This window comes from Oncorhynchus keta, chromosome 30 (genome assembly GCF_023373465.1).
Source record: "Oncorhynchus keta strain PuntledgeMale-10-30-2019 chromosome 30, Oket_V2, whole genome shotgun sequence".
NCBI lineage: Eukaryota > Metazoa > Chordata > Actinopteri > Salmoniformes > Salmonidae > Oncorhynchus > Oncorhynchus keta.
The window spans coordinates 16,535,130-16,554,163 of record NC_068450.1 but is presented as its reverse complement, the minus strand read 5'-3'; the positions used below and the strand labels follow the sequence as shown (position 1 = coordinate 16,554,163).

The 19,034-nt window shown below is 39.4% G+C and overlaps 1 protein-coding gene across 4 annotated transcripts in view; it reads right to left on the bottom strand.

Annotated features, from left to right (window-relative positions):
• LOC118381581 (actin filament-associated protein 1-like 1) overlaps positions 1-19,034 on the bottom strand; it is an 89,219-nt gene that overhangs the window by 11,132 nt on the left and 59,053 nt on the right. For all 4 annotated transcript variants that reach the window (XM_052487853.1, XM_052487855.1, XM_052487852.1 and 1 more), the window contains exons 9-15: positions 15,325-15,403; positions 14,959-15,084; positions 14,463-14,674; positions 14,055-14,200; positions 13,319-13,391; positions 12,347-12,443; positions 10,671-10,838 (exon numbers count right to left, since the gene is read on the bottom strand). In XM_052487853.1, coding sequence (XP_052343813.1) covers positions 10,671-10,838; positions 12,347-12,443; positions 13,319-13,391; positions 14,055-14,200; positions 14,463-14,674; positions 14,959-15,084; positions 15,325-15,403 — 901 coding nt within the window. The remainder of the gene's footprint in view (positions 1-10,670; positions 10,839-12,346; positions 12,444-13,318; positions 13,392-14,054; positions 14,201-14,462; positions 14,675-14,958; positions 15,085-15,324; positions 15,404-19,034) is intronic.

Sequence of the window (19,034 nt, the reverse complement as noted above, 5' to 3'; positions counted from 1 at the left end):
CCTCTCTCTTTCTCTTTCTCTCTCTCTCTCTCTCTCTCTCTCTCTCTCGTGTTTGTGTGGGCGTGGTTCCCAATCTCGGCCTGATTGTCTGCGCCAGCTGGAACCACTTATCTTCCCTTTATATGTTCTGTAACCAGTGTTTCTTGTTGTCAGATCGTTGTTACTTCCCTGAGGTTGTGTCGTGTGTCTGTGCTCTTCTCTCGCCGCCCTTGTGTGGATTATCTGCTGTGCTCCTTCCTACCCATCCGGACACACTCCCCTGGATTTCTCAGCACGCTATCATTGGAAGATGCGCCCTAGTCCCTGGGTCGGATTCCGTCTGAGTACAGTCTGTCAGTCCTGTTGCTGTTGTAAACTATATTCATTAAACCATCGTTGCTTGCATCTTGCATCCGCCTCTGTGTTGTCACAGCATTAGGCCAGTAACCAAAAGGTTGCTCGATGGAATCCCCGAGCTGACACGGTAAAAGTCTGTCATTCTGCCCCTGAACAAGGTTGTTAACCCACTGTTCCTAGGCCGTCAATGTTAATAAGAATTTGTTCTTAACCGACTTGCCTAGTTAAATAAAGGTTTAAAAAATACAATGCATTTTGTTTTTGAAATATTTAGGACTAACTGCAGCACTTTTTTAAGTGTTGCAGTGATTTTACTTGCTGTAGTAGCTGACGTGTATAGTGATGAGTCATCCGCATACATAGACACACTGGTTTTACTCAAAGCTACTGGCTTGTCATTAGTAAAGTTGGAAAGAAGTAAGTGGCCTAGACAGCTGCCCTGGGGAATTCCTGATTCTACCTGGGATATGTTAGAGAGGCTTCCATTAAAGAACACCCTCTGTGTTCCGTTAGACAGGTAATTCTTTATCCACAATATAGCAGGGGGTGTAAAGCCAGCAGACTATGATCAATAATGTCAAAAGCTGCACTGAAGTCTAGCAAAACAGCTCCCAAAATCTTTTTATCTTCAATTTCTCTCAGCCAATCATTAGTCATTTGTGTAAGTGCTGTGCTTGTTGAATGTCATTTCCTATTAGCGTCCCCACAGTAAAATAGCTTTGTATCTGCTCAAACACATTTTTTTACAAAAGGGTTGGTAACAGGCTGATTGCTCGGCTATTTGAGACAATAAAGGATGCTTTACTATTCTTGGGTAGCGGAAGGACTTTTGCTTCCCTCCTGGCCAGAGGGCACACACTTTCTAGCAGGCTTAGATTGAAGATAAGAATGGCAATATCGTCTGCTATTATCCTCAGTAATTTTTCATCCAAGTTGTCAGACCCCAGTGGATTGTTTTATATTTATTTTTATTTCACCTTTATTTAACCAGGTAGGCTAGTTGAGAACACCTTTATTTAACCAGGTAGGCTAGTTGAGAACACCTTTATTTAACCAGGTGGGCTAGTTGAGAACACCTTTATTTAACCAGGTGGGCTAGTTGAGAACACCTTTATTTAACCAGGTAGGCTAGTTGAGAACACCTTTATTTAACCAGGTAGGCTAGTTGAGAACACCTTTATTTAACCAGGTAGGCTAGTTGAGAACACCTTTATTTAACCAGGTAGGCTAGTTGAGAACACCTTTATTTAACCAGGTAGGCTAGTTGAGAACACCTTTATTTAACCAGGTAGGCTAGTTGAGAACACCTTTATTTAACCAGGTAGGCTAGTTGAGAACACCTTTATTTAACCAGGTAGGCTAGTTGAGAACACCTTTATTTAACCAGGTAGGCTAGTTGAGAACACCTTTATTTAACCAGGTAGGCTAGTTGAGAACACCTTTATTTAACCAGAGAGGCTAGTTGAGAACACCTTTATTTAACCAGGTAGGCTAGTTGAGAACACCTTTATTTAACCAGGTAGGCTAGTTGAGAACACCTTTATTTAACCAGGTAGGCTAGTTGAGAACACCTTTATTTAACCAGGTAGGCTAGTTGAGAACACCTTTATTTAACCAGGGAGGCTAGTTGAGAACACCTTTATTTAACCAGGTAGGCTAGTTGAGAACACCTTTATTTAACCAGGTAGGCTAGTTGAGAACACCTTTATTTAACCAGGTAGGCTAGTTGAGAACACCTTTATTTAACCAGGGAGGCTAGTTGAGAACACCTTTATTTAACCAGGTAGGCTAGTTGAGAACACCTTTATTTAACCAGGGAGGCTAGTTGAGAACACCTTTATTGAACCAGGGAGGCTAGTTGAGAACACCTTTATTTAACCAGGTAGGCTAGTTGAGAACACCTTTATTTATCCAGGTAGGCTAGTTGAGAACACCTTTATTTAACCAGGTAGGCTAGTTGAGAACACCTTTATTTAACCAGGAGGCTAGTTGAGAACACCTTTATTTAACCAGGTAGGCTAGTTGAGAACACCTTTATTTAACCAGGTAGGCTAGTTGAGAACACCTTTATTTAACCAGGTAGGCTAGTTGAGAACACCTTTATTTAACCAGGTAGGCTAGTTGAGAACACCTTTATTTAACCAGGTAGGCTAGTTGAGAACACATTTATTTAACCAGGTAGGCTAGTTGAGAACACCTTTATTTAACCAGGTAGGCTAGTTGAGAACACCTTTATTTAACCAGGGATGCTAGTTGAGAACACCTTTATTTAACCAGGTAGGCTAGTTGAGAACACCTTTATTTAACCAGGTAGGCTAGTTGAAAACACCTTTATTTAACCAGGTAGGCTAGTTGAGAACACCTTTATTTAACCAGGTAGGCTAGTTGAGAACACCTTTATTTAACCAGGGAGGCTAGTTGAGAACACCTTTATTTAACCAGGTAGGCTAGTTGAGAACACCTTTATTTAACCAGGTAGGCTAGTTGAGAACACCTTTATTTAACCAGGTAGGCTAGTTGAGAACACCTTTATTTAACCAGGGAGGCTAGTTGAGAACACCTTTATTTAACCAGGTAGGCTAGATGAGAACACCTTTATTTAACCAGGGAGGCTAGTTGAGAACACCTTTATTTATCCAGGTAGGCTAGTTGAGAACACCTTTATTTAACCAGGTAGGCTAGTTGAGAACACCTTTATTTAACCAGGTAGGCTAGTTGAGAACACCTTTATTTAACCAGGGAGGCTAGTTGAGAACACCTTTATTTAACCAGGTAGGCTAGTTGAGAACACCTTTATTTAACCAGGTAGGCTAGTTGAGAACACCTTTATTTAACCAGGTAGGCTAGTTGAGAACACCTTTATTTAACCAGGTAGGCTAGTTGAGAACACCTTTATTTAACCAGGGAGGCTAGTTGAGAACACCTTTATTTAACCAGGTAGGCTAGTTGAGAACACCTTTATTTAACCAGGTAGGCTAGTTGAGAACACCTTTATTTAACCAGGTAGGCTAGTTGAGAACACCTTTATTTAACCAGGTAGGCTAGTTGAGAACACCTTTATTTAACCAGGGAGGCTAGTTGAGAACACCTTTATTTAACCAGGTAGGCTAGTTGAGAACACCTTTATTTAACCAGGGAGGCTAGTTGAGAACACCTTTATTTAACCAGGTAGGCTAGTTGAGAACACCTTTATTTAACCAGGGAGGCTAGTTGAGAACACCTTTATTTAACCAGGTAGGCTAGTTGAGAACACCTTTATTTAACCAGGGAGGCTAGTTGAGAACACCTTTATTTAACCAGGGAGGCTAGTTGAGAACACCTTTATTTAACCAGGTAGGCTAGTTGAGAACACCTTTATTTAACCAGGGAGGCTAGTTGAGAACACCTTTATTTAACCAGGTAGGCTAGTTGAGAACACCTTTATTGAACCAGGTAGGCTAGTTGAGAACACCTTTATTTAACCAGGTAGGCTAGTTGAGAACACCTTTATTTAACCAGGTAGGCTAGTTGAGAACACCTTTATTTAACCAGGTAGGCTAGTTGAGAACACCTTTATTTAACCAGGGAGGCTAGTTGAGAACACCTTTATTTAACCAGGTAGGCTAGTTGAGAACACCTTTATTTAACCAGGTAGGCTAGTTGAGAACACCTTTATTTAACCAGGGAGGCTAGTTGAGAACACCTTTATTTAACCAGGTAGGCTAGTTGAGAACACCTTTATTTAACCAGGGAGGCTAGTTGAGAACACCTTTATTTATCCAGGTAGGCTAGTTGAGAACACCTTTATTTAACCAGGTAGGCTAGTTGAGAACACCTTTATTTAACCAGTTAGGCTAGTTGAGAACACCTTTATTTAACCAGGTAGGCTAGTTGAGAACACCTTTATTTAACCAGGGAGGCTAGTTGAGAACACCTTTATTTAACCAGGTAGGCTAGTTGAGAACACCTTTATTTAACCAGGGAGGCTAGTTGAGAACACCTTTATTTAACCAGGTAGGCTAGTTGAGAACACCTTTATTTAACCAGGGAGGCTAGTTGAGAACACCTTTATTTAACCAGGGAGGCTAGTTGAGAACACCTTTATTTAACCAGGGAGGCTAGTTGAGAACACCTTTATTTAACCAGGTAGGCTAGTTGAGAACACCTTTATTTAACCAGGTAGGCTAGTTGAGAACACCTTTATTTAACCAGGGAGGCTAGTTGAGAACACCTTTATTTAACCAGGGAGGCTAGTTGAGAACACCTTTATTTAACCAGGTAGGCTAGTTGAGAACACCTTTATTTAACCAGGGAGGCTAGTTGAGAACACCTTTATTTAACCAGGTAGGCTAGTTGAGAACACCTTTATTTAACCAGGTAGGCTAGTTGAGAACATCTTTATTTAACCAGGGAGGCTAGTTGAGAACACCTTTATTTAACCAGGTAGGCTAGTTGAGAACACCTTTATTTAACCAGGTAGGCTAGTTGAGAACACCTTTATTTAACCAGGGAGGCTAGTTGAGAACACCTTTATTTAACCAGGTAGGCTAGTTGAGAACACCTTTATTTAACCAGGTAGGCTAGTTGAGAACACCTTTATTTAACCAGGGAGGCTAGTTGAGAACACCTTTATTTAACCAGGTAGGCTAGTTGAGAACACCTTTATTTAACCAGGGAGGCTAGTTGAGAACACCTTTATTTATCCAGGTAGGCTAGTTGAGAACACTTTTATTTAACCAGGTAGGCTAGTTGAGAACACCTTTATTTAACCAGTTAGGCTAGTTGAGAACACCTTTATTTAACCAGGTAGGCTAGTTGAGAACACCTTTATTTAACCAGGGAGGCTAGTTGAGAACACCTTTATTTAACCAGGTAGGCTAGTTGAGAACACCTTTATTTAACCAGGGAGGCTAGTTGAGAACACCTTTATTTAACCAGGTAGGCTAGTTGAGAACACCTTTATTTAACCAGGGAGGCTAGTTGAGAACACCTTTATTTAACCACGGAGGCTAGTTGAGAACACCTTTATTTAACCAGGGAGGCTAGTTGAGAACACCTTTATTTAACCAGGTAGGCTAGTTGAGAACACCTTTATTTAACCAGGTAGGCTAGTTGAGAAGACCTTTATTTAACCAGGTAGGCTAGTTGAGAACACCTTTATTTAACCAGGTAGGCTAGTTGAGAACACCTTTATTTAACCAGGGAGGCTAGTTGAGAACACCTTTATTTAACCAGGTAGGCTAGTTGAGAACACCTTTATTTAACCAGGGAGGCTAGTTGAGAACACCTTTATTTAACCAGGGAGGCTAGTTGAGAACACCTTTATTTAACCAGGGAGGCTAGTTGAGAACACCTTTATTTAACCAGGTAGGCTAGTTGAGAACACCTTTATTTAACCAGGGAGGCTAGTTGAGAACACCTTTATTTAACCAGGTAGGCTAGTTGAGAACACCTTTATTTAACCAGGTAGGCTAGTTGAGAACACCTTTATTTAACCAGGTAGGCTAGTTGAGAACACCTTTATTTAACCAGGTAGGCTAGTTGAGAACACCTTTATTTAACCAGGTAGGCTAGTTGAGAACACCTTTATTTAACCAGGTAGGCTAGTTGAGAACACCTTTATTTAACCAGGTAGGCTAGTTGAGAACACCTTTATTTAACCAGGTAGGCTAGTTGAGAACACCTTTATTTAACCAGGGAGGCTAGTTGAGAACACCTTTATTTAACCAGGGAGGCTAGTTGAGAACACCTTTATTTAACCAGGGAGGCTAGTTGAGAACACCTTTATTTAACCAGGTAGGCTAGTTGAGAACACCTTTATTTAACCAGGTAGGCTAGTTGAGAACACCTTTATTTAACCAGGGAGGCTAGTTGAGAACACCTTTATTTAACCAGGTAGGCTAGTTGAGAACACCTTTATTTAACCAGGTAGGCTAGTTGAGAACACCTTTATTTAACCAGGGAGGCTAGTTGAGAACACCTTTATTTAACCAGGGAGGCTAGTTGAGAACACCTTTATTTAACCAGGTAGGCTAGTTGAGAACACTTTTATTTAACCAGGGAGGCTAGTTGAGAACACCTTTATTTAACCAGGTAGGCTAGTTGAGAACACCTTTATTTAACCAGGTAGGCTAGTTGAGAACACCTTTATTTAACCAGGAGGCTAGTTGAGAACACCTTTATTTAACCAGGTAGGCTAGTTGAGAACACCTTTATTTAACCAGGTAGGCTAGTTGAGAACACCTTTATTTAACCAGGGAGGCTAGTTGAGAACACCTTTATTTAACCAGGTAGGCTAGTTGAGAACACCTTTATTTAACCAGGGAGGCTAGTTGAGAACACCTTTATTTAACCAGGTAGGCTAGTTGAGAACACCTTTATTTAACCAGGGAGGCTAGTTGAGAACACCTTTATTTAACCAGGTAGGCTAGTTGAGAACACCTTTATTTAACCAGGTAGGCTAGTTGAGAACACCTTTATTTAACCAGGGAGGCTAGTTGAGAACACCTTTATTTAACCAGGTAGGCTAGTTGAGAACACCTTTATTTAACCAGGTAGGCTAGTTGAGAACACCTTTATTTAACCAGGGAGGCTAGTTGAGAACACCTTTATTTAACCAGGTAGGCTAGTTGAGAACACCTTTATTTAACCAGGTAGGCTAGTTGAGAACACCTTTATTTAACCAGGTAGGCTAGTTGAGAACACCTTTTTTTAACCAGGTAGGCTAGTTGAGAACACCTTTATTTAACCAGGTAGGCTAGTTGAGAACACCTTTATTTAACCAGGAGGCTAGTTGAGAACACCTTTATTTAACCAGGGAGGCTAGTTGAGAACACCTTTATTTAACCAGGGAGGCCAGTTGAGAACACCTTTATTTAACCAGGGAGGCTAGTTGAGAACACCTTTATTTAACCAGGGAGGCTAGTTGAGAACACCTTTATTTAACCAGGGAGGCTAGTTGAGAACACCTTTATTTAACCAGGTAGGCTAGTTGAGAACACCTTTATTTAACCAGGGAGGCTAGTTGAGAACACCTTTATTTAACCAGGTAGGCTAGTTGAGAACACCTTTATGTAACCAGGTAGGCTAGTTGAGAACACCTTTATTTAACCAGGTAGGCTAGTTGAGAACACCTTTATTTAACCAGGTAGGCTAGTTGAGAACACCTTTATTTAACCAGGTAGGCTAGTTGAGAACACCTTTATTTAACCAGGTAGGCTAGTTGAGAACACCTTTATTTAACCAGGTAGGCTAGTTGAGAACACCTTTATTTAACCAGGTAGGCTAGTTGAGAACACCTTTATTTAACCAGGTAGGCTAGTTGAGAGCACCTTTATTTAACCAGGGAGGCTAGTTGAGAACACCTTTATTTAACCAGGTAGGCTAGTTGAGAACACCTTTATTTAACCAGGTAGGCTAGTTGAGAACACCTTTATTTAACCAGGGAGGCTAGTTGAGAACACCTTTATTTAACCAGGTAGGCTAGTTGAGAACACCTTTATTTAACCAGGTAGGCTAGTTGAGAACACCTTTATTTAACCAGGGAGGCTAGTTGAGAACACCTTTATTTAACCAGGTAGGCTAGTTGAGAACACCTTTATTTAACCAGGGAGGCTAGTTGAGAACACCTTTATTTAACCAGGTAGGCTAGTTGAGAACACCTTTATTTAACCAGGTAGGCTAGTTGAGAACACCTTTATTTAACCAGGTAGGCTAGTTGAGAACACCTTTATTTAACCAGGTAGGCTAGTTGAGAACACCTTTATTTAACCAGGTAGGCTAGTTGAGAACACCTTTATTTAACCAGGTGGACTAGTTGAGAACAAGTTCTCATTTGCAACTGTGACCTGGCCAAGATAAAGCGTAGCAATTCGACACATACAACAACACAGAGTTACACATGGAATAAACAAAACATACGGTCAATAATACAGTAGAACAAAAGAAAACAAAAAGTCAATATACAGTGAGTGCAAATGAGGTATGTTAAGGAAATAAATAGGCCATGGTGGCGAAGTAATTACATTGTCATTGTTGATAGACAACAATCTTATTTTTTTTACCTCTTCCACACTTACTTTATGGAATAAAAAATGACAATGCTTGTCTTTCCTAATTTGATTAGTTATACCTGGATGTGTAGTGTCAGTGTTTGTTTCTGGCATGTCATCCTGTCATGTATAAGTTTGCTAATCTTGCCAATGAAAAAATCATGAAAGTAAATTGGCAATATCAGTGGGTTTTGGGATAAATGAGCCATCTGATTCAATGAATGACGGAGCTGAGTTTGTCTTGTTGCCCAAAATGTAATTTAAGGTGCTCCAAGGCTTTTTATTATCAGTCTTTATATAATGTATCTTTGTTTCATAATATAGTTTCTTCTTATTTTTATTCAGTTTAGTCACATGATTTCTCAATTTGCAGTACGTTTACCAATCGGTTGTGCAGCCAGACTTATTTGCCATTGCTTTTGCCTCATGCCACACCCTGCTCTGTTTCATCTGTCCTTGTGCTTGTCTCCACCCACCTCCAGGTGTCGCTTATTATCCCCGGTGTATTTATCCCCTTGTTCCTGTCTCTCTGTGCCAGTTGGTCTTGTTTTGCCAAGTCAACCAACGTTTTTCCTAGCTCCTATTTTTCCCAGTCTATTTATGTTTATTCCTACCCGTCCTGGTTTTGACCCTTGCCTGTCCTGACTCCGAACCGGCCAGCTTGACCCCTCTGCCTGTCCTGACCTCGAGCCTGCCTATCCCTTTGTACTGCTTGGACTCGGACCTGATGACTGAACCCCTGCCTGTCCTGACCTCGACCTGCCTTTTGCCTACCCATTTTATGATAATAAATATCGGAGCTCAACCATCTGCCTCCTGTGTCTGCATTTGGGTCTCGCCTTGTGCCCTTATACCTCATCCCTCTCAACCATACCATTTTTCAATTCCTCATAAATCTAGAGGGATTTAACAGTTTTTAAAGTAATGTTTTTAATGTCTGCATGCTTATTAGAAACTGAAATAAGCAATTGTATTAATGTGTCAAGAGCAGCATCTGGTTGCTCCTCATTTCACAGCACAGACCAGAGACTATTGAGTGGGCAGCTTGATGGAAGCCAGTCAATATTTAAATCCCCCATAAAGTATAACTCTCTGTTGAGATCACGTACATTAACAAGTAGCTCACACATATTATCCAGATACTGACTGTTGGCACTTGGTGGTCTATAGCAGTTTCCCACAAGAATGGACCTGTAGCCATATTACTTCAACAGTATTTAATATTAGATCCTCTCTAAGCTTTACAGGAATGTGGTTCTGAATATAAACATCAACACCTCCACCATTGGCTTTTCTGTATTATAACCATGTATTGCTACCACTGTATCATCAAAAGTATTATCTAACTGAGTTTCAGAGATAGTCAGAATATGAATATCATCTGTTAAAAGCAATTTATTGATTTCATTAACCTAGTTTCTTAGGCTACATATGTTAGCGTGGGCTATTTTTAGCACTTTTCTGAGATGCTTGATTGTTTTCATTGCTTAAATGGGAAGCTTAGCAGAAGTAGACATGCTCATGTTATTTATGTTTGAGCTGATAATGCAGGGTGAGCTGCACACAGTGAACATAGTATAACTCTGGTTCATAGGTACATGATTACTGCATAAAATAGCTATAGGATCAACAGAGGCATTCAGCGCAGTTTGAGAGACATACATTTTTATTTTTCCTTTATTTTACTAGGCAAGTCCGTTAAGAACAAATTCTTATTTTCAATGACGGCCTAGGAACAGTTCAGGGGCAGAACGACAGATTTGTACCTCAGCTCGGGGATTTGAACTTGCAACCTTTCAGTTACTAGTCCAACGCTCTAACCACCTTTCAGTTACTAGTCCAACGCTCTAACCACTAGGCTACCCTGCCGTCCCAGGTTACTTACATTGTGTCTGCCAATCCCCCTGGGATAATGTACATTTGCTGAAGAATTATGACAACTCAGCGACACAATGGTAGGGATTGTCTGAGCTGGGCTTGAGTCATTGATAAGTCATTGTCTCAACACAGCCTTATAAGTTTGTTAAATGATATAGGAACCCAAATGATTTGGGTGGATCCCATCCTCCTTATAAAACGTGTTTTGTTTCCAAAGGGTTTGTGTGTATGTGTGTGTATGTATGTGTGTGTATGTGTGTGTATGTTTGTGTAAGTGTGTGTATGTATGTGTATGTGTGTGTATGTGTCTGTATGCTTGTGTATGTGTGTGTATGTTTGTGTAAGTGTGTGTATGTTTGTGTATGTGTGTGTATGTGTCTGTATGCTTGTGTATGTGTGTGTATGTGTGTGCTCTTTCCCTCTTACCTGTAGCAGTCTTAAATCTCTCCTTCACCTCTCTCCTCTCTTGTCTCAGTGTCAGCAGAGTGGTCCGTATCCCATCCCTCTCTCTCTCCAGGTGTTCTTTCTCTCTCAGGAATAGTTTAGCGTCCTCCTCTGCTCGTGTTTTTCCATAGAGGCCATACTGATTGGTGTCTGGGGGGGTCATACAGGGTGAAATGTGAAAGGTCAGAAGTCAGACCTGGAGAGGTTATGGGAAGAAGACATAACCTCATTCCTCTTTCCCCCTCTCTCTCTCTCTCTCTCTCTCTCTCTCTCTCTCTCTCTCTCTCTCTCTCTCTCTCTCTCTCTCTCGCTCTCTCTCTGTCTCTCTCTCTCCCTCCCTCCCTCCCTCTTCATGAGTAACTCTTCCTCTACCTCTCCTCTCACACATAAAGAGTAGGAGAGAGACCACTGTGACTGACCCAAACTGAAGGAAAGCTTTGACTATGTACAGACTCAGTGAGCATAGCCTTGCTATTGAGAAAGGCCACTGTAGACAGACCTGGCTCTCAAGACAAGACAAGTGATGTGCTCACTGCCCACAAAATGAGGTGGAAACTTCCTAACACTTCCTAACCTCCTGCCCAATGTATGACCATATTAGAACACATATTTCCCTCAGATTACACAGATACACAAAGAATTCCAAAACAAACCCAATTTTGATAAACTTCCATTTCTACTGGGTGAAATACCACAGTGTGACATCACAACAGCAAGATTTGTGACCTGTTGCCACAAGAAAAGGGCAACCAGTGAAGAACAAACACCATTGTTTATACAACCCATGTTTATGTTTAATTTAATTTCCTGTTTGTACTTTAACCATTTGCACATAATTACGACACTGAATACACTGTATATATACATAATATTTGAAATGTCTTTATTCTTTTGGAACTTCTGTGAGAGTAATGTTTACTGTTCATTTTTATTTTTTATTTCACTTCTGTATATTATCTACTGCACTTGCTTTGGCAATGTAAACATATGTTTCCCATGCCAATAAAGCCCCTTGAATTGAATTGAGAGACAGACAGGTGGAGAGAGAGAGAGGCAGAGAGAGAGAGAGAGGCAGAGAGAGAAAGAGAGAGAAATAGAGCGGCAGAAAGAGAGAGAGCGAGCGAGAGAAAGAGAGAGAGATAGAGCGGCAGAAAGAGAGAGAGCGAGCGAGACACAGAGAGGTCAGCAGCGAAGCTAATGAGGCTGTCTCAGAAGTATCAGGTTCCATTCTCATCTGTTCTCCAGATAGACAGAAGGCAGGAGGCTTTGAAGTAAAAGACAGGGAAGGAAAGAAGATTTCCCACTGGGCCTCATTTCAACAAAGAAATTCAATGTGAAGACATTGAATGACTGTGCAAAACTGATTGGATTTGCAAAAAGTCATCAACGTAAGGGAATTTAATCTATTTTTCTAGTAATATTAAATCCAATAACTTGGTGACATTTTTTGTTGATTTCACATTGAATTCAAGTCAGTTAACAACCATGTAAATCCCAACTAGAAATTGAAATTATGTATGGGCCCAGGTATGTGTGTGTGTGTGTGTGTGTGTGTGTGTGTGTGTGTGTGTGTGTGTGTGTGTGTGTGTGTGTGTGTGTGTGTGTGTGTGTGTGTGTGTGTGTGTGTGTGTGTATACATAAACGTGTGTGTGTCTTACTGGAGCCCGTGCGTTTCAGGGCCAGACCAGGTTTGGTCCTACCGGAGTCACTACTGGTGAAACTGTGCCTCTGCTTCGGTCCCCCATCCTCGCCAGGCTGTAGAAAAGAGGGATGGGGGAGGAGAACATGATGAAGAAGAGGAGAGGATGAAGGGAAGAGAAAGGAGGACCATGGTTAGAGGCATCACAACAAAGAAAATCAGTAAAAGGCCTAGGCTTTAGCTCAGTGGGATAGCAGAGTCTGGTGGTGTGCAGGAGACAGGGGTTCAACCCTGGTCTGTTATGTAAGACAAGGCTGTGCTGTGTGTGTGTGTAGTAGAGAGCACAGCAAGGTTCAGCATGGGGTCAACGGTCAAGACCCTTTACTATAAGCTCTCTCTCAAACGCAGACACACACAGGGGGGGGGATATAGGTAGCACACAGGATACAGCAGGATTCTAGTGGGGGGGTATAGGTAGCACACAGGAGGACATCTGTCTCTGTTGAGATCATTTCCTTTTGAATGTCTAGCCAAATGTAAAATGTTCCTGTTTTGATGAATTTAATAGAGTGAGTTAGGTCTGCTCTATACCAAATTAACATACCCCCTGAGTCCCTTCCCTGTTTCACACCTGGTAGTTTGGTGGATGGGACTACCAGCTCTCTGTAACCTAGAGGGCAACCAGTGGGTCCATCTTCTCTATACCAGGTTTCTTGTAGGATGGCAATGTCTGTATCTCTCTCTCTCTTTCTTTTTCTCTCCCTCTCTCCTCTATCTCTCGCTCTCTTTCTCTCTCTCGCTACAAAGGTCACCGACTGAAAAGCATGTAACATAGTGTGATGTGTTTGGGTGAATGATCAGAGGTTTCATATTCGGACCAGACAGTGACTGTCCCAACAGCTGCACCACCCCACCAAGACCAATCAGCCTGTTACCAACCCTACTGTCTGAGAATAATCCTTGTACAGTCCATCCATGTGTGTGTTCCCACCTGCTCTCCCTCATAGGGTACCTCGTCGTACGTCCTGGAGTCAGTAGAAGTGCTACTAGAAGATGTGGCCCACCTGAGAGAGAGAGGGAAAGAGAGAAAAGTGTGAGATTGCAAAATGTGATTGTGAGAGACTCGAACATTTGACAAACACGTCATTTCTCTCTCTCTCTCTCTCTCTCTCTCTCTCTCTCTCTCTGTCTCTCTCTCTGTCTCTCTCTCTGTCTCTCTCTCTCTCTCTCTGTCTCTCTGTCTCTCTCTCTCTCTCTCTCTCTCTGTCTCTCTGTCTCTCTCTCTGTTTCTCTCTCTCTCTCTCTGTCTCTGTCTCTCTCTCTGTTTCTCTCTCTGTCTCTCTCTCTCTCTCTCTCTCTGTCTCTCTCTCTCTCTCTCTCTCTCTCTCTCTCTCTCTCTCTCTGTCTCTGTCGTCTCTCTCTCTCTCTCTCTCTCTCTCTCTCTCTCTCTCTCTCTCTCTCTCTCTGTCTCTCTCTCTCTCTCTCTCTCTCTCTCTCTCTCTCTCTCTCTCTCTCTCTCTCTCTCTCTCTCTGTCTCTCTGTCTCTCTCTCTCTCTCTCTCTCTCTCTCTCTCTCTCTCTCTCTCTCTCTCTCTCTCTCTCTCTCTCTCTCTCTCTATCTCTCTCTCTCTCTCTCTCTCTCTGTTTCTCTCTCTGTCTCTCTCTCTCTCTCTCTCTCTCTCTCTCTGTCTCTCTCTCTCTCTCTCTCTCTCTCTCTCTCTGACTCACAGGAAAGAGTGTCTCGCGGCATCTCTGATGTTAGCGATGGTTTCCACGTCTACATAGTCGTAGTGTAGTGACTCTGGATCTGAGGCTGTACCTGTCTCTACCAGCAGAACACCCAGCCATCGCCCCAAATCATCAGAACTACACGCCTACAGGAGGTGGAGGGAGATCGAGACAGAGACAGAGAGAGACAGAGACAGAGACAGAGAGAGAAAGATAGAGAGACAGAGAGAGAGAGATAATTATCAGATTAGACAGACTCATTATACAAACAATCTGACATTACCAGCACATGCAGAATACATTTTCTTGTTCTCCCTCAGTATTCCAATCTGCTAAACTTCTTGAAGTACTGTGTTGTAATGTATGGTGTCATGAATTGTATCCCATATTTCATGTACAGTATTATACCTCCAATGCAGCCACCTCTGTGCCCCCCTTCAGTATCCTGAGGGCGAAGGGGTGTTTGGGTCCCAGTCCTGGAAACACCTCACACCCATGGAGGGGTAGAGGGGCCAGGGAGGGCCGGGGGTCTCCTCTGTCAGGGTGGAAGTGGAGAGAACCCCCATACACACAACACCACTGGTCCCTCCATACCTGGCTCACCAACACAGACAGGTATCCTAGGCAGGAGAGGAGAGGAGTGGGGGAGGGGAGGGGAGGAGAGGAGGACTGTAAAGGTATGGTTGGAATATCATTGCTGTTATCAATAGGTTATTGTGAAATTAAATTATTTTAGCTCAATTGTTTTTGTGAGTAAGTATGTGAAAATGTTTCAAGGTGAGAGAGAGACACAGATGGAATGAAATAGAGAGAACATATAGAATAGTTCAGGGAAGGAGTGAGAGGTGAGACAGAGGAGGAGTGGGAGGTGAGATGGAGGAGGAGGGTGGGGGGGGTGTCCCACCTCGTCGAGGGTCTGTATCTGGGGAGGGGGGGCGTGCGTCGCCAGGTAGGAGGTGCTTTTTCTTGGAGAAACTGATGATACGTGTTATCTTACGACCTGCTGCTAGAGCCCCCCGCTTCACCTTACCTACACACACACACACACACACACACACACAGAATAAAAGGTCATAGTTATAAATCAATCTCCATCTTGAGGGTCAAGCTACAAAGCTACAGCAAGCTACAGCAAGCTACAGCAATAAAGAATAGAATGGAATATTCCATTTAGCATCCAAAGCGACTTACAACAATGAGTGCAGACTATTTTTTCCATCAGTGGCCCCAGCGAGAATCGAACCCATCACACAACACAACAGTCTCTCACCATTCTCTCTGTTGTCCCTGTTATTCTCTCCTGTAGCCACTTCAACACTGTCTGACATAGTTTTGTCACCAGACAGCCTCTGAGAGGAAAGAGGAAGGACATAATAACAGTATATTCAGTTCAATCAGGAAACACAAAACACACAACAGTTGAGCCAATTCCACCATGCTCCTCCCTTTCCCTAACCTCTCTCTCGAGCTGAATTTATGGCAGAGGGAGGGAGGGAGAGATAGAGAGAGCAATGTTTTGCACAGAGTGACAAGCTTTAACCAGTTGAAAGTATATGTCAACTCTGTCAGTATTGTTTACAACCACCATGGCAAGGTCCCAAATGGCACACTAACCACTATCCTGTTATTATTCTGTTGTTCTGTTATTATTCTGTTGTTCTGTTATTATTCTGTTGTTCTGTTATTGGTCTGTTATTATTCTGTTGTTCTGTTGTTCTGTTATTATTCTGTTGTTCTGTTATTATTCTGTTGTTCTGCTATTATTCTGTTGTTCTGTTATTATTCTGTTGTTCTGTTATTATTCTATTGTTCTGCTATTATTCTGTTTTTCTGTTATTATTCTGTTGTTCTGTTATTGTTCTGTTATTATTATGTTGTTCTGTTATTATTCTGTTATTATTCTGTTGTTCTGTTATTATTCTGTTATTATTCTGTTGTTCTGTTATTATTCTGTTATTATTCTGTTGTTCTGTTATTATTCTGTTATTATTCTGTTGTTCTGTTATTATTCTGTTGTTCTGTTATTGTTCTGTTATTATTCTGTTGTTCTGTTATTATTCTGTCATTATTCTGTTGTTCTGTTATTATTCTGTTATTATTCTGTTGTTCTGTTATTATTCTGTTGTTCTACTATTATTCTGTTTTTCTGTTATTATTCTGTCATTATTCTGTTGTTCTGTTATTATTCTGTTGTTCTGTTATTATTCTGTTGTTCTACTATTATTCTGTTGTTCTGTTATTATTCTGTTGTTCTGCTATTATTCTGTTGTTCTGTTATTATTCTGTTGTTCTGTTATTATTCTATTGTTCTGCTATTATTCTGTTGTTCTGTTATTATTCTGTTGTTCTGTTATTGTTCTGTTATTATTATGTTGTTCTGTTATTATTCTGTTATTATTCTGTTGTTCTGTTATTATTCTGTTATTATTCTGTTGTTCTGTTATTATTCTGTTATTATTCTGTTGTTCTGTTATTATTCTGTTGTTCTGTTATTGTTCTGTTATTATTCTGTTGTTCTGTTATTATTCTGTCATTATTCTGTTGTTCTGTTATTATTCTGTTATTATTCTGTTGTTCTGTTATTATTCTGTTGTTCTACTATTATTCTGTTGTTCTGTTATTATTCTGTTGTTCTGTTATTATTCTGTTGTTCTGTTATTGTTCTGTTATTGTTCTGTTATTATTCTGTTGTTCTGTTATTATTCTGTTGTTCTGTTATTGTTTCGTTATTATTCTGTTGTTCTGTTATTATTCTGTTGTTCTGTTATTATTCTGTCATTATTCTGTTGTTCTGTTATTATTCTGTTGTTCTGTTATTATTATGTTGTTCTGTTATTATTCTGTTGATCTGTTATTATTCTGTTGTTCTGTTATTATTCTGTTGTTCTGTTATTATCCTGTTGTTCTGTTATTATTCTGTTGTTCTGTTATTATTCTGTTGTTCTGTTATTATTCTGTTGTTCTGTTATTATTCTGTTGTTCTGTTATTATTCTGTTGTTCTGTTATTATTATGTTGTTCTGTTATTATTCTGTTGTTCTGTTATTATCCTGTTGTTCTGTTATTATTATGTTGTTCTGTTATTATTCTGTTGTTCTACTATTATTCTGTTGTTCTGTTATTATTCTGTTATTATTCTGTTGTTCTGTTATTATTCTGTTATTATTCTGTTGTTCTGTTATTATTCTGTTATTATTCTGTTGTTCTGTTATTATTCTGTTGTTCTGTTATTGTTCTGTTATTATTCTGTTGTTCTGTTATTATTCTGTCATTATTCTGTTGTTCTGTTATTATTCTGTTATTATTCTTTTGTTCTGTTATTATGCTGTTGTTCTACTATTATTCTGTTGTTCTGTTATTATTCTGTTGTTCTGTTATTATTCTGTTGTTCTGTTATTGTTCTGTTATTGTTCTGTTATTATTCTGTTGTTCTGTTATTATTCTGTTGTTCTGTTATTGTTCCGTTATTATTCTGTTGTTCTGTTATTATTCTGTTGTTCTGTTATTATTCTGTCATTATTCTGTTGTTCTGTTATTATTCTGTTGTTCTGTTAGTATCCTGTTGTTCTGTTATTATTATGTTGTTCTGTTATTATTCTGTTGTTCTGTTATTATTCTGTTGTTCTGTTATTATTCTGTTGTTCTGTTATTATTCTGTTGTTCTGTTATTATTCTGTTGTTCTGTTATTATTCTGTTGTTCTGTTATTATTCTGTTGTTCTGTTATTATTCTGTTGTTCTGTTATTATTCTGTTGTTCTGTTATTATCCTGTTGTTCTGTTATTATTCTGTTGTTCTGTTATTGTTCTGATATTATTATGTTGTTCTGTTATTGTTCCGTTATTGTTCCGTTGTTCTGTTATTATTCTGTTGTTCTGTTATTATTCTGTCATTATTCTGTTGTTCTGTTATTATTATGTTGTTCTGTTATTATCATGTTGTTCTGTTATTATTCTGTTGTTCTGTTATTATCCTGTTGTTCTGTTATTATTCTGTTGTTCTGTTATTATTCTGTTGTTCTGTTATTGTTCCGTTATTATTCTGTTGTTCTGTTATTATTCTGTTGTTCTGTTATTATTCTGTCATTATTCTGTTGTTCTGTTATTATTATGTTGTTCTGTTATTATTCTGTTGTTCTGTTATTATCCTGTTGTTCTGTTATTATTATGTTGTTCTGTTATTATTCTGTTGTTCTACTATTATTCTGTTGTTCTGTTATTATTCTGTTGTTCTGTTATTATTCTATTGTTCTGCTATTATTCTGTTTTTCTGTTATTATTCTGTTGTTCTGTTATTGTTCTGTTATTATTATGTTGTTCTGTTATTATTATGTTATTATTCTGTTGTTCTGTTATTATTCTGTTATTATTCTGTTGTTCTGTTATTATTCTGTTATTATTCTGTTATTATTCTGTTGTTCTGTTATTATTCTGTTGTTCTGTTATTATTCTGTTGTTCTGTTATTGTTCTGTTATTATTCTGTTGTTCTGTTATTATTCTGTCATTATTCTGTTGTTCTGTTATTATTCTGTTATTATTCTGTTGTTCTGTTATTATTCTGTTGTTCTACTATTATTCTGTTGTTCTGTTATTATTCTGTTGTTCTGTTATTATTCTGTCATTATTCTGTTGTTCTGTTATTATTCTGTTGTTCTGTTATTATTCTGTTGTTCTGTTATTATTCTGTTGTTCTACTATTATTCTGTTGTTCTGTTATTATTCTGTTGTTCTGCTATTATTCTGTTGTTCTGTTATTATTCTGTTGTTCTGTTATTATTCTATTGTTCTGCTATTATTCTGTTGTTCTGTTATTATTCTGTTGTTCTGTTATTGTTCTGTTATTATTATGTTGTTCTGTTATTATTCTGTTATTATTCTGTTGTTCTGTTATTATTCTGTTATTATTCTGTTGTTCTGTTATTATTCTGTTATTATTCTGTTGTTCTGTTATTATTCTGTTGTTCTGTTATTGTTCTGTTATT